At 45.7% G+C, this 14,812-nt stretch overlaps 1 protein-coding gene and 1 long non-coding RNA gene across 2 annotated transcripts in view; one reads left to right on the top strand and one right to left on the bottom strand.

Annotated features, from left to right (window-relative positions):
• PSME3 (proteasome activator subunit 3) overlaps positions 1 to 13,794 on the top strand; it is a 64,380-nt gene extending 50,586 nt beyond the window's left edge. Inside the window, exons 9-11 of the mRNA XM_082272092.1 lie at positions 1,718 to 1,772; positions 2,105 to 2,191; positions 13,396 to 13,794. Coding sequence (XP_082128218.1) covers positions 1,718 to 1,772; positions 2,105 to 2,191; positions 13,396 to 13,476 — 223 coding nt within the window. The 3' untranslated portion in view covers positions 13,477 to 13,794. The remainder of the gene's footprint in view (positions 1 to 1,717; positions 1,773 to 2,104; positions 2,192 to 13,395) is intronic.
• LOC309566786 overlaps positions 1 to 14,812 on the bottom strand; it is a 1,174,540-nt gene that overhangs the window by 1,055,488 nt on the left and 104,240 nt on the right. The window lies entirely within an intron of this gene.

Below are 14,812 nucleotides of genomic sequence, written 5' to 3'. Positions count from 1 at the left end.
AAGAATGGTTGGTTGTCCACTTATTTTTTTTTTTTTTTTTTTTGTTTTCAGCTTTGCTGTGCTAAAGATTAACCTATTAATAATAATAATAATAATAATAATAATATTATTATTATTATTATTTTTCTAGCACTTTTTTTTTCTTTTCAAATGTTTCCTTAAGTCAGCTCTGAATTACCACTAAAGTCTTCTCTACTGTTGAAACTATCCAACACAGTCACCCTCAGCCTAGATTTTGGAATAATGCATCCAAACCCCACTGGACTGCTTTGAAGGATAACCTAGAAGTTACCTCTAGGTACTAGGTTCCCTGTGGGGCACTTTTCAAGCTCTGGGAAGACGTGAAGCACTTTCCAGGTCCAGAGCTACTGGCACTGCCTCCATGCTTGCACGGTCTCTGAAGACTCGCTTAGTAAAAGTAGGCCAGTCAAGCTTGAGCATTGGGAACTACCTTTTTTTTTTTTTTATCCTTAAGTAGCTGATGGTACATGGAGAAGGCCTCTTCCATATCTACAAAGAGCCCCCTTTTCACTTACAGCTACTGACCCTGAGGCAGCTTGCAGTGCACCTACTTATGGTGCTGACATCTGCGATGTGGATTCATACTGTCTTCTGATATTACCGTTTTATTCTCAAAGTACTTCTTGGCTCCGTTAGGTGTGGTTTGGTCCTCTGCGCTTTTGGCTGTGGTTGTTACCATGGTCGTCTAAGACTTTTACCCAATTCACGGATCAAACAGGCCACAGACATGCTCCCATACTCTCTCCAAAGGATTCTATATTGGCCTATAGGATTCTGTATCATCCAAGTCCTTGACTGGTAAGCTTGCCCCTGGGAGTTTGTCTACTGCTGTTACTACCAAATTGAGTTTTGCAGACTTTTTTACATAGTCTGGTTGAAAAAAGACAGAAATCCATCCAGTTCAACCAATCGAAGGGGGGGGGGGGGGATACAATACTGTACCAACAGCTTTCTCAAACAGCTCTGCCCACCCCCCTGCAGTTTCTTTACGGAAGGCTTTGTAGTTGGTGACAGTTTCACATAATACAGAGCAATCTGTGTTTGCTCCAGCAGCTGCAGAGTCGAATGCAGCCACTCTGCCCAGAGACCAGAGGTCGAAGTGCCAGAAATATAGCAATTAGCTGTATTCCAGGCGCTCAGTAAAAATGTAAATCCAAGAGGTAAGTCAACGACATGGCATGCAAAGGTGGAAATGAGGTACTAAATGATTGTGTGTGATTTTATTTTTTCCTCCCCACAGGCATTATAGGCACTCTGTCCCGTTGCTTGTTAAAAGTAACTGGTTCTCTTGTAACAACCCCTACCTGCATATTATCCTTCCCTGCTGTTCCTCACTGCTTTGCTCCTCTGTCAGAGCTTGAAGACCTAATGACATTACTTCTACAATGGATTAACTGCCTCACTTTGCAGTGTTCCTGTCTGGAGATTTTTCTGGACACAACCAAGCACTACATACTCTGTTAGAGCAGGGAGAAATTACGACAAAGGGGAGTATTAGCAGTTGAAATCCTTTTTACAAGCGCGTACCTGTAACTTTGCCTTGAATAGGCAAAATGTATTTAATTTAATTTTACTGTGTGAGAATACCCTTTGTCAAAAAAATCAATTTACTTGGATAACCGATAACACCAGAAGTAGAACATGCAAAAGAGTATGTTTAATATATGGTCCCTTCTTTTTTTTTCTCTTTTTTTAGATATTATATCACTCGGGCCAAACTGGTTTCCAAAATAGCAAAATATCCTCATGTGGTGAGTATTAGAATTTGTGACTGGATTATTTAACGTTGATAGGAATGGTATCCCCAGATCCTGCACTATATCATACCGTCCAACAATAATGCTTATGCTTGGTTATAGATCACAGAATGCTGCTGTGGCGTCATCATAATCTATAGATCAAATATATATTCTGGGAGTTATGTCATGTCTCAACTTGAATTACAAATGGTGCTTTAATATAAAAAGCTATTTGTGGTTTTAGGTTATGTCTGTAACTCTGCCTCTTAGTATTTACTTACCACACTAAAATAAAACTTGAACTCTGCTTCAATATTAATAATTTTGTTTCTGATCTTTTGCAGGAAGATTATCGACGTACTGTGACAGAAATAGATGAAAAGGAGTATATCAGTTTACGGCTAATCATATCAGAGCTGAGAAACCAATACGTAATAAGCTTTTTTTTACTCTAACATCCTTATCTTTTGGGTTTTATTGCGTCCTGTAGTGAAGTGATCAATTAGATCTGACTGTTTTATACCGTGTGTGTGTGTTTTTTTTTTTTTTAATTTTTTTGGCTTTGACCCAATAATCCAAGCTTCCTGTAGTACTGCTTTGCTACTATGCAGTTTAGGTACGAAGTCTTCCACAAAAAAAAATCCTTGTTTTTTGTGGCTGACAGGTTAGCTTGTCAACTTGGAGAGACTGTCACGAGATCTCACGTCTTACAGTGCATCTGGAAAGTATTCACAGCTCTTCACTTTTCTCTATTGTCCATTGACAGACGCAGCTCTCATACTACTTATCCATTGGGTTATGCTGCCCCCTGCAGGAGTAGTACTAGGCACTGCAAGAGTAGTACTAGGCAGGAAAAAAGCATTTCACCACGCCCACGGGGGCTGTCCCTATAGGCATAACCCCACACACCCTGCTCCAGCAAAACCGTTTGTTTCTGCCTAGTGAACGAGTAGGACCTAGGTTTCCTGCTGGGACTTCAGTCTCAGGTTTTTTTTATTCTTTTAACAAGATTTTGTTTTATCTTTACTCACTTTGCTAGTTAGTATTCAGGGGGATCCTCCTGGTGATCTACAAGCAATGCCGGCTGAGAGTTCACACTGGATAATCTAGATCCAAAAGGTCTCCCAGCCTGGCCTACGAGCGTGAGCATGTTATAGTCCCGCACTAGGCCTCGCCATGACGGAGCTTCTTTTTGGATATGGACGAGCCTGCGAGTGGATGTCTTGCTGGGACGTGACAACCTGGAACGTCCTGAGTCGCGGCGTACCTCTCTGCTGGCTGCACCCCCACTCCAGGTGGGTGGGAGGTAGTCTGTCCGGAGCGGAGCCCACTCGGTCCATGGTATGGTGAGTAAATGCATGACCTCTGTTCCCCCCCCCCCCCCCCCCCCGTCCCTTTGGTGGTCTTGGGGGGTACGGGAATGTGGGCCCCTTTCCTTGGGATAATGGGACCTGGACTTCCTAAAAGATACCCCTGGTCTGTCAGGTTACCCGGTCCTGTGCCCTACCCCCTCTCCCGTCCCCTGGGGGGCACTATTGTTGCCATGCCTGGTTCCCTGGGGGGGGGGGGGGGTGGAAATAATACATTTTCCTGCCGGGTCTGGTTGTAGATCCCTTCTGACCTTCATTTATGGGGGTCCCTGACCACATGGCACGCCATGGGCGCAGCCATCTTTAGTGTGGGCAATAGAAATGTTTTTCCTATTGACTTGTATGGGGCAGCCATTTTTCCCTGTGTTTCACAAAGACTTGCATTGGCAGCCATTTTTGTGTAGCCCTATGGCGCTACACAGGCTGTGTGACCTTTCACATACCAGACTGATGTAATTTCCTGTGACTCACTTCCTGCTGCAGATGTATTCAGGAGGTTTTCTCTGAAGGTGGTAACATACTGGGGTCTTTGTGGGCATATCTCTGTGCACTCTATCTGTATATATTTAAGGGGGACTCCGCAGGCCGCGGAGTTAAAGTGACAGTACTCCTTTTTTTTTTTTTTTCTGTGCATTACTAGGGAGTCCCAGGTGGTAACGTCACCCTCAGATCCCCTTAGTGCGACTACCGAACCTTCCGGATCGCAGTCGCTGGCTGCGATTTCAGCAACCCTGAAAAGATTGGCAACCAAGGTCGATTTTTGTCATTTAAAAAGGTTACTAGCCGCTAATGGCTGCTGCGTTCACCATCATTGGTGGGGTCCTCAGATGCTGATAGGTCACCACGGATGCCCCCTACCTGAGGGATCGCTGTCCTCGCAGTCAGCTGGTGAAGAGGTAAAGCAAATCTCCTGCGCTCAAGTAGGATATGACGGAGGGAAGGGAGGTGCACTTCAGACTTAGGTGGAAAAAAGCCAATGGTCTTGCTGCCCCCTCAGGATCAAGGGTATCAAGAACCAACTGAGAGAAAAGACAAAAGAAAAAGGGGGCGCACTGACCTAGTGCATCACCACTAAAACAATTTTATTAAAATATTAAAAAGTATACAATATACTCACAAAGCAGGTGTGATATTACACACATCAACATTGCATATACAATCTCCAAGGTAGCCAATGTCCCATATGTGGCAAATTGGCATGCAGAGTGCCGCATGGGGCTGCTGTGTCTGGGCTGACGCGTTTCAGGGGCGAACCCCCTTCCTCAGAGCCAGAAAAGTTGCTGCTCAACTTTTCTGGCTCTGAGGCGACGACTGTCAGGACTCGGAGAAAGGAATTTTACGGTAAGTTCTTAACAAAAATTAAATTTTTTTTTTTTTTTTTTTTTTTTTTTTTTCCTCCTGTGATCTACAATCAACTGTCGACCTTGGCGACGGGCTGGATAATCTAGATCCAGTGGTCACTCCAGTCTGGCCAGCGAGCATGCGCAGACCACAGCTTGACGGCGACATAGCCCCACTGGATGGGGGCTGTCCTGCGAGTTAAACGCCTTGCGAGTTGGCATTCGACTGGGTCTCCGCCTAAGTCGCAGCGTTCCTCCTGGTCGACATTTTGCTCATTTTGATAGGGAGGTTCTGTCTGGAGGGTGCCCACCTGGTTCCTGATGTGGGGAGTAGCTGTCCCGCCTCTGCCTCTGGAGGGTTTTGGGGTGAACATGGGGCCCTTCCTGGTACAGTCGGACCCGTGGATTCCCCTCCTTTCTATTAGACCCCCCTAAATATTGGTGGTCCTGAGTCCCTGCGAACCTTGTGGAGTGGCAAGCGGTGGCCATTTTTGTTGTAGCCTGTTTTCAATAGCCAGCGGCCATGTTTGTGTAGTCCACCGGCCATTTTTTCGTTGGTCCGGCATGTTAAATAGTGGCAGCCATTACAGAGGAGCCTCTGGTGGCGATCTCAGCTGTGGGAGCTCCTCCTTTTTCCCCTGGTGCTGACTCCTGGGTCTTTCTTCCTTTTTCACCTTGAATGCCACACGTGCAGTAAGTGCATCCTGGTGCAGTTGGTGCACCTAGAGATCACAATACAAACTCTGCGGGGAAGATCGGCTGGATTCTGACCTTTCAGAAGTCTGCTTTGGTTCCGTCCACAAAGCTGGACTATCTGGGTCGGACTCTGGTCTCGGGCCTTAGCCAGAGTGCTCCTTTCTCTGGACAAACTCCAGAAATTGCAGGCTGCAATTCACCTCCTGCTTTCCAAAAAAATGGTCATCCCTCTGGTTTTGGATGCCGGTGCTGGGCCTGATGGTGTCTACCGTCGAGGCAGTTCCGTTTTACACAGTTACATAACGAGGTCCCTGCAAAGGGAGATTCTGGCTAAATGGGACAAGATTCCGCAGTCTCTGGACAATCCGATCTGACTGAGCCGACGTAGTTCATTCTCCAGCACTTCGGCTGGGAAAATTCTTCTCCCCTTATATTGGACAGAAGTCACCACGGATGTCAGCCTGTCCGACTAGGGAGGCGTCCTTGGCAAGCATTCTGCTTAGGGGATCTGGACACTGGAAGAGTCCAGATCACCGATCAATGTCTTGGAACTCCAAGCGATCAGACTGTGTCTGGATCATTGGACAGTTCGTCTTCAGGGTTGTCCAGTGCGCGTTCAATCTGACAATGCCAGGGCTTATGTCAATCATCAAGGGGGGCACAAGAAGTGTCCTGGCGACTCTGGAGGTAGCCAGCATTCTAAGGTGGGCAGAACGGATCGTTCCAGCCCTCTCCACCATACACATTCCCAGGGTGGAAAATTGGCAGATGGATTCCCTCAGTCGGCAGGCGTTAGACCACGGGGAGTGCTCTCTTTATCCGGAGGTGTTTCATCAGCTATGTCTCCGGTGGGGCACCCCTGAGTTGGCTCTGTTGGTATCTTGGCTCAATAGAAAAGTGCAGAGGTTTATGGCTAGGTCAAGGGATCCTCTGGCAGAAGCCACAGACGCGCAAGTGGCCTTGTGGGGGTCAGTATCTTTTGATTTACACCTTCCCTCCTCTCAAGCTTCTGCCCAGCCTTCTACGCAGGATTGAGGCAGAAGGGATTCCAGTCATCTTAGTGGTTCCATACTAGCCCACGTTCCTTGACCGCTTCCCCCTCAGGGGAGGATCTGCTGTCCCAAGGACCGATTTTTCCATCTTGCTTTTACAGTCGCTGGTTTTGTCCAAGTTCAACCTATGGTGTCTGTGTGCTGTTAAGCGTACATTGAATACCCCTGTATGTTGTGGTCTTTAAGGTGCCCATCTAATAGTTTTTTAAGCTATCGATGCTCCATTGCTGATACGACTGCTTGTGGAAGAGAATTCCACATCCTTACTGCTCTGACAGTGAAGAACCCCTTGCGTATTTTAAGGTTAAACCGTTTCTCCTCTAGTTTTAGTGAGTGGCCACATCTTATTATATTCCCTTTCTCTAAAAAGTTTGTTCCTTATGCTAGGGTCATCACCAGTACAGTATTTGTACGTTGATATCATATCCCCCCTCAATCGTCTTTTCTCCAGAGAGAATAAGTTCAGTGCTTGTAGTCTTTCCTCCTAGCCGATGCCCTCCGTTCCCCTAATTATTTTTGTTGCCCTTTTCTGGACTCTCCCGTTCCCAGCACATCCTTCCTGAGGACCGGTGCCCAGAACTGGACAGCATACTCCAGATGTGGCCGGACCAGAGTCTTGTAGAGTGGGAGAATAATCTCTTTATTTCTGGAGTGAATCCCCTTTTTTTATACATGCCAGTATTCTGTTGGCTTTGCTTGCAGCGGCTTGGCATTGCATGCCACTGCCAAGCCTTTTGTCCACCAGTACCCCCAGGTCCTTTTCCATCCTAGACTCACCCAGAGGTCGTTCCCCCCCCATTTACATTTTTCAACATTAAACCTCATCTGCCATGTAGTTGCCCATCCCATTATTTTGTTCAGGTCCGCTAGTAAGGTTTCCACATCCTGCATAGAAGATATTGGCATGCTTAGTTTAGTATCATTCGCAAATACTGAGATTGTACTCTATATCCCCTCCTCTAGATCATTTATGAATAAATTAAACGGGATTGGTCGCAGGACCTTGGGGATCCCACTTTCCACACCTGCCCAGTCATAGTACTCCCCATTTATCACCACCCTCTGGACTCTCCCCTGGAGCCAGTTCTCTATCCAGGTACTCACCCTATGGTCCATACCTACATTCCTTAGTTTGTACAGTAAGTGTTTGTGGGGAACGGTGTCAAATGCCTTTGCAAAGTCCAGATACAACACCTACAGGCTTACCTTTATATAGGTGGCAGCTCACTTCATCGTAGAAGGTTTATAGATTGGTTGGGCAAGAACGATTTTTCATGAATCCATGCTGATTACTACTAATACCTTTTTTCATTACTAAAGTCTTGTATGTGGTCCCTTAACATCCCCTCCAAAATCTTGCAGACTACTGATGTTAGGCTGACCGGCCTAAAGTTACCTGGGATATATCTCGGCCCTTTTTTTAAATATTGGTACCACGTTGGCACGTTGGCTTTTTTCCAATCAGCAGGCACCATACCCATCTGTAGACTATCCTTAAAGATCAAGAATAATGGTCTGGCAATCACCTGGCTGAGCTCTTTAAGAACCCTCGGGTGCAAGCAATCCGGTCCCGGTGATTTATTTATGGTAAGTTTCTCTAGTTTAGTTCTAAGTGTATCCTCTGTTAGCCATGTGGGTACTTCCTGAGGTGGTGTATTAAGTTTAGCATTACAAGCTGGGTTAGTGTAGCGTCCCCCCCCCCCCCCCCCCCCGATTCTTTTATGAAGATTGAAGAGAAGAAATTATTTAACACTTCCGCCTTTTCTCTGTCCTCTGTGGCCAAATTTCCTTTGTCTTTTATGGGGCCAATGTGTTCTGGCCTCGCTTTCTTACTGTTTATATACTTAAAGAATTTCTTGGGGTTCTTTTTACTCTCTTCCGCTGTGTGTCTCGTGTTTTATTTTAGCCACCTTGATTTCGTCTTTACATTTTCTTATTGCACTCTTTGTAATGCTTGAATGCTGCCAGTGACCCATCAGCCTTGTATTTTTTTAAGGCCTTTTCTTTAGTATTAATATGCATTTTTATGTTGGCGTTTAGCCACCCAGGGTTTAGTTTTGCTTTTTTAAATTTATTTCCCCTTGGAATGCACTGGCCAATCCCTTTTGTTTAGTATGCTCTTGAAGCACTCCCATTTTTCCGCCATGTTCTTTGTTCCCAGGGTTCTATCCCATTTGATATTTTCTAGCATAGAGCGCAGTTTTGGGAAATTGGCTCTTTTGAAATTCAGTGTCCTTATATTACCCTTGTGTTTATTACTGTAATACTGAAACGTATTGACCTATGCTCACTGTTTCCTAAGTTGCCCCGTATTTCTATATCCGTAAGTAGGTCTGAATTGTTGGTAATCAGTAGGTCAAGTACCACATTGTTTCTTGTCGATGCGTTCACCATCTGACCAAATCTGACCCATGAAATTGTCCTGCAAAACATTTAGGAACTGCCGAGCCTTGGCTGAATGCGCGGTTCCTTCTGCTCAGTCTATAGCTGGATAATTAAAGTCCCCCATTATGACATTTCCCATCCTTGCTGCCAATCCTATCTGTAAAAGGAGGTCCGCCTCCTCCCCCCCCCCCCTCCTCCCTCTGGTTGGGGGGCCTATAGCATACGCCCAATATTACCTTCCCTATAGTGCTTTCCCTTTTAAGTTCTACCCATAGGGATTCTGCCTCGTCCATAGCTCCATTATTATCATCCCTCATATTTACCTGTACGCTGTTCTGCGGTACCGCTTAACTAAGCCTTTATGGTCATGGAGCCTGGGGAGCTCGTTTCACCACCCAGTCCACTCCTGGAAGCTGCGGTACCCTTTGGATCTGTCTGCCCTGGTGGCCATGATGGCAGCCCTGCAGTCACTAGTAGCCAAAGTAGATAATGGCCCTGCAAAGGAGGCCTGGCAAGAAGCGCCCCCCACCTTCACCCGTATCCTGTTTCCTCAGATTCTGAGGTGGATTTGGCCACCGTGGACAAGTCAGCCCACTGGATCTGCGTCCATGCAGGCTGAGTGCTCTAATATTGAGGATGAGTCGTCCTCTGCAGCCACGCATGAAAAAGCGCTGGTGGAGGCTCTTTGTATCAGTGCGGGAAACTTTAAAGTGGGAGGACTCAGCTGCTGCTGAGTCGGCGACACCAGTGCAATTTGGCACCCTCAAACCTTCCAAGGTGAATAAGGTTTTTCACTTTCCTGCCCATTTTGTTGAGATTGTCACTAGTCAGAGGGGTTCCCCGAAACGCATGGTTGGAATACCAAAGCATTTTGCTAGAAGATATCCCTTTGAGTAGTCTCTTCTGAAGAAACGGACCCACCGTCAGTGGACTCTCAAGTTTCCAGGCTGAAGAAGACCACACTTTTGCCGGTGGAAGATTCCCTGTCTTTTAAGGACCCGTGGACAAGAGAGCCGAGGCTCTGGTCCGGTACCTTTTCACTGTGGCTGGTTCAATTGTAAGACCGATGTTAGCCCATTCCGTTAAGGTCTGGGATACCAAGGTGATAGCAAAGGTTTTGCGCCAGGATCTGGAGGGGAGTCACATTCTTCTGAGCTGGCGGATCAGTTGATAAAGGCTTACAGTATATTTGTGATGCATCCCTGAATGCGCCCCCCCTGGCCGGCAGGGATTCTGTGACGGCTGTGATCTTTTGCCACATGATCTGGTTGAAGTACTGGTCAGCTGACCAGGCTTCTTAAAAGGTACAGACTGATTCTCTTTGTAGGTGACCGTTTGCTCGGTGCCTGTATGAAAGAGATCATTAGAGGCCTTACAGGAGGCAAGAGTACCTTGCTTCCACAGGCTGCTAAGGACAAGGAACCTTGCCGTAAGCGGGATCCCCTCTTTTCGGCTCACAAACTGCCTTTTCGTATGGCTGGTTCGCAGGAAAAGGGCTCAAGATCCATCCTTAACTCTTGCGGGAGGCTCAAAGAGACCCTGGAATGGTAAGTCCAAAGCGGGCGCTTCTGGTTGCGCAGACGATCCTTCTCCAGCCTGAAGGGGCGCCCTCACCTTGCTCATTCAGGACAAATGGGTCCACGATCTGGTTCGGTTACAAGATCGAGTTTTGGTCCTTTCCCCTGCCAAGGTTCTTTCCTTCCAACTTATGCTTGTCTCCAGAGTGGCTACATGGCCTTTACAGAGCAATGCAGGACCTATTGGCACAAGGAGTTTTTCAAATCTGTTTCCAGGAAGGAAGGCAAAGTTTGTCCGATCTTGGATCTCAAGGCTCTGAACCACTTTGTTGGGGTTTAGAAATTTCGAATGGACTCCATCCGCACAGTAGTAGCTTTCCTTCATCAAGGACATCTGCTGGCTTCTATCGATCTCAAGGACGCTTACCTTCATATTCCAATATATGTCGGGCATCAGCGTTTTCTTCATTTTGCCATTGGCGAGGAGCACTTTCAATTTGTGGCATTACCGTTTGGTCTTACCTCAGCTCCTTGAGTGTTCACAAAGATTTTGACCCCAGTTCTGGCCTTGTTACGGCAGAAGGGGATCGCGGTACCGGGTTACCTATACGATCTGCTTCTGCGTGCAGTCTTCCTTGGCTCTAGAAGCCTGCTTGGAAGTTACGGTGTGAACTCTGTAGGAGTTCAGGTGGTCACTGAATTTTTCAGAAATCTGCTTGGTCTCCGTCCACAAAGCTGGAGATTACTTGGGGTCTGACGTTGGACTCAGCGTCAGCGCAGGTGTTTCTTCCTCAAACAAAACTGCTGAAGCTACAGAAGGCTGTTCGGCTCCTTCTGTCCAACCATCGGTCATCACTGGGGACTTGCGTGCAAGTGCTGGGTCTCATGGTCTCCTCATTTGAAGGGTTTCGTTTGCGCAGTTCCACACTGCAAAGGGAGATTCTGATCAAAAGGCGCAAGGATCAGCTGTCATTGGACAATCTGATTCGGTTGAGTTGGGAGTTCGAGGGAGTCTCTCCTATTGTTGCTTCACTCCCCAGCCCTTCATCTGGGAAAGTCTTTTCTTCCCCTGTATTGGGACTGTAATCACCATAGATGCCTGTCTCAGTGGACGGATCGTCTGCAGGGGGGCCCTGTGCAGATACAATCGGACAATGCTATGGCTGTGGCATATGTCAATCATCAAGGGGGCACAGAGTGCCCTGGCGGCCCAGGAAGTGGCCGGCATTTTGAGATGGGCAGAACAATATGTTCCGGCTCACTCTGCTGTGCACGTTCCAGGGGTAGAGAATTGGCAAGTGAACTATTCTCAGTCGGCAGACCTTGGATCCGGGAGAATGGTCTCTTCACCTGAAGGTATTTCATCAACTGTGTCTTTGGTGGGGGACCTCTTATGTGGACCTCCTGGCTTCCTGCCTCAACAGTAAGGTACAGAGGTTTGTGTCAAGGTCTCGGGATCCTCTGGCCAACGGTGCAGTTGCTCTGGTGGCCCCTTGGGTTCAGTATTGCCTGATTTATGCCTTTCCTTCAATACAAATTCTGTCGACTGCTACGCAGAATCAAGGTAGAAGGAATTAGTCATTCTGGCACCAGACTGGCCTCGCCGGTCTTGGTACGCAGGCCTGGTACGGCTGGTAGCAGACGTCCCTTGGAAACTTCCTCTTAGGGAAGATCTTCTGTATCAGGGACCAATCTTCCATGCTGCTTTACGTTCGCTGACTTTAATGGTGTGGCTATTGAAAACCAGGTGCTAAGACAGTGGGCTGTCAGGGTCGGTGATTCCTATGCTGTTGAAGGCTAGGTAATCTCCTTCTAGGAACGTTTATCATTCTACAATTGGGTGTAGATCAACGTTTAGCTCTGGGCACCATCAAGGGCCAGATTTCCGCCATGGCTATCTTTTTCCAAAGGCCGTTGGCGGCAAAGTCTTTGGTTCACACTTTTGTGCAGCTAGTTTGCCATCTGGCTCCTCCGGTGCGATCTCTGATACCTCTGTTGGATCTCATTTTGGTTGTCAGTGCTTCAAAGGCCTCCCTTTGAATGAAGACATTGTGCTACCATCCCTATGTCCTAAGTCTAAAGATCATAAGGAAATTGCCTTACATTCCTTAGATTTGGTATGGGCGATTTCAGATTTACCTGGCGGTGACTGAACCGATTAGGAAATCAGATTCTTTTTATTCTTAAGGATGGACCTCGTAAGGGGCAGGCTGCATCTGCTGTGACCATTTCTAAGTGGATCAGGCAGACGGTGGTGAAGGCCTACTCCAATAAGGGGCAGGTTCCTCCTTTCCCTGTTTAAAAGCTCATTCTACGAGGGCGCTTAGTGTCTCCTGGGCCTTCCGTCATCAGGCGTCTGTGGTTCAGGTGTTCAAGGCGGCTACTTGGTCATCTTTGCACACATTCACAACATTTTATAAGGTGGATGTACTTGCATCTTCGGCTGCGGTGTTTGGCCGCAAAGTTTCACGGGCTGTGGTTGCAGAGGCTTCCGCTTCTGGAGGGTGACATTTTTTTGTGGTGGTGAGCTCCAGTTCCTAGTGCAGCTCCTGTTACCTGGTTGGCTATGTTCAGCCTTATTGGGAATTCTGCATTTGCTGTGTTTTTTTTTTTTTTTTTTTTTTTTTTTTTTTTCCTCTCCCACCCCTCATGTTGACATCCCAATGGTCTGAAGAATTGAAGCGGTTTCTGTCAGTGAACGAAAGGGAGAACTGTATTTTTGTCTCACTGTAAAATCCTTTTCTCTGAGGTTCATTGACAGACATAGCACCCACCCCTCTTTTGGGGTTGACTTATTTGTTGTTCTGACACTGCTTGTTACAAATGTGAAGTCCTACAGCAGGAAGTGATGGTATACCCTCTGAGACTGCCCCAGGGGCGTAACCAAAAAGGTTTCCGCCTAGTCCTACTTCTGAAGAGTGACCGTATAATAGCCAATGGTCTGGAGAATTGAAGCTGTGTCTGTCAGTGAACCTCAGGGAAAAGGATTTTACGGTAAGACAAAAATCCAGTTAATACAAAACTGAAGACCTATAGCAGAGGGGGAGTATAACACCTAGGGCTGCCCATAGGGGTAGCAAGTCTTTTTTTCTGCCTAGTGCCCTGCATTATAACCCAATGGTTTACAGAATCCTGGAGAGCTGTGTATGTCAATGAACTCGGAGAAATGGATTTTACAGTAAGTCAAAAATCCCCCTTTTTTTTTTTTTTTTTTTTTTTCTTTTTCCCTGACTATGTAACCATGTTATTTTAGCGCTGTGTTCTGTCTCTTTCAGGTGACATTGCATGACCTGATCTTCAAAAACATTGAGAAAATCAAAAGGCCCAGGAACAGTAATGCTGAAACACTCTACTAATCATGTCCACACAAACCTTCCTCCCAACTTCTTAGTTATATTTTGTTTTAATTTTCTTCTTCCTTTGAACTTAAAAGGAACATAGGCCATCATTGCCTTGTATGAGCGCGAGACATCCTCTCCACCATGAAGGGATTGAAACTGTTCTGGAAGCAAGTCTGCTGGCTTTTATGTTTAAAACAATATTTTCCCTTCGGTCTGGATTCAGAAATGTAATGTATGTTGAAAGCCTTAGTCTGTAACAAAGCACTATCAAAGCCTTTCACACCTGGAGCACTGTAATGCTGGAATACTACAATGTCTTATAATTCCCTATAGCACTCTCAATGTTGGAATAGGTCAATAGTTTTAGGTTTGTAGTTTTATTAAAGGTTTCATGTAAATTAGGGCTGCCCTTCCATGGCTACAATATAACTACAGAGTGAGTAGAAATGTTGCACTTGATTTCAGGTTATCAATCCCGATTGCCTTAGGGCACAGTAGCTCCATTGAGACAAAATAGAGGAGTATCTCTCTCAAACGGGTCTCAGAGTTGAAGATTTACATGCGATAGTCTTATGAGGGCATCGGTCAAAAGGTATAAGAGTCTAACAGCTTTTAAATTTGATATTAATCATGAAAAACGCCATAGAATCGCCAACGCATTTCAGTGACTAATGGACTTCCCTCCATTTCAGATGGACACAAAAACTTAAATGGATTCCTATATTCAGTTACTACTGGGGGTATCAACTGTATACAGATATGACCAAATTCATAAATGTGATGTTTAACTGATCTTAATCCCGTAAGTTCAAAAGGACAAAATTTCATATCAAAGCCAATAAAACAAAATAATTTTAACCGGAAATTATAGAAATATTTATTTTTGTAATTTAAAATTGGATAAAATAAAATTTCCACAAACCTAATATTGGCTATAAATACGTTAGAAAATGTATATGAAGTCAAAAATTCATCGCAAATGGAATCCAAAATATTGATCCTGATCCCCGTTTGAACTCTGTAGTATAAGTATAGGCAGCCAAGCAATAAAACTGTGCACCAATTTCTAACGTAAAAGGTGGGGCTAAAACCTAAAGCGGTGACAAATAATAAAAAAAAGTTTTTAAAAACATGGAGTAGATAATACATGTGCTATAATGCTATACCAACAAATGATTCCGCTTTTATGCTTGGATTATATCGCACAGTTGTGGTTAATAACCGTGTTATTCAATAAGCCATAAAAGATAACTGTACAAAAGTGCATTTATCCTTTAGGGCATGCAATCTACAAATTAGTAATTTGGCCAGTCATGACAATTCGGAACCTCTCTACCTCAACAAGTCCACT

This window comes from Pelophylax lessonae (assembly GCF_965119305.1).
Source record: "Pelophylax lessonae genome assembly, chromosome: 11".
Lineage (NCBI taxonomy): Eukaryota > Metazoa > Chordata > Amphibia > Anura > Ranidae > Pelophylax > Pelophylax lessonae.
This window is presented reverse-complemented; position numbering and strand designations above follow the sequence as displayed.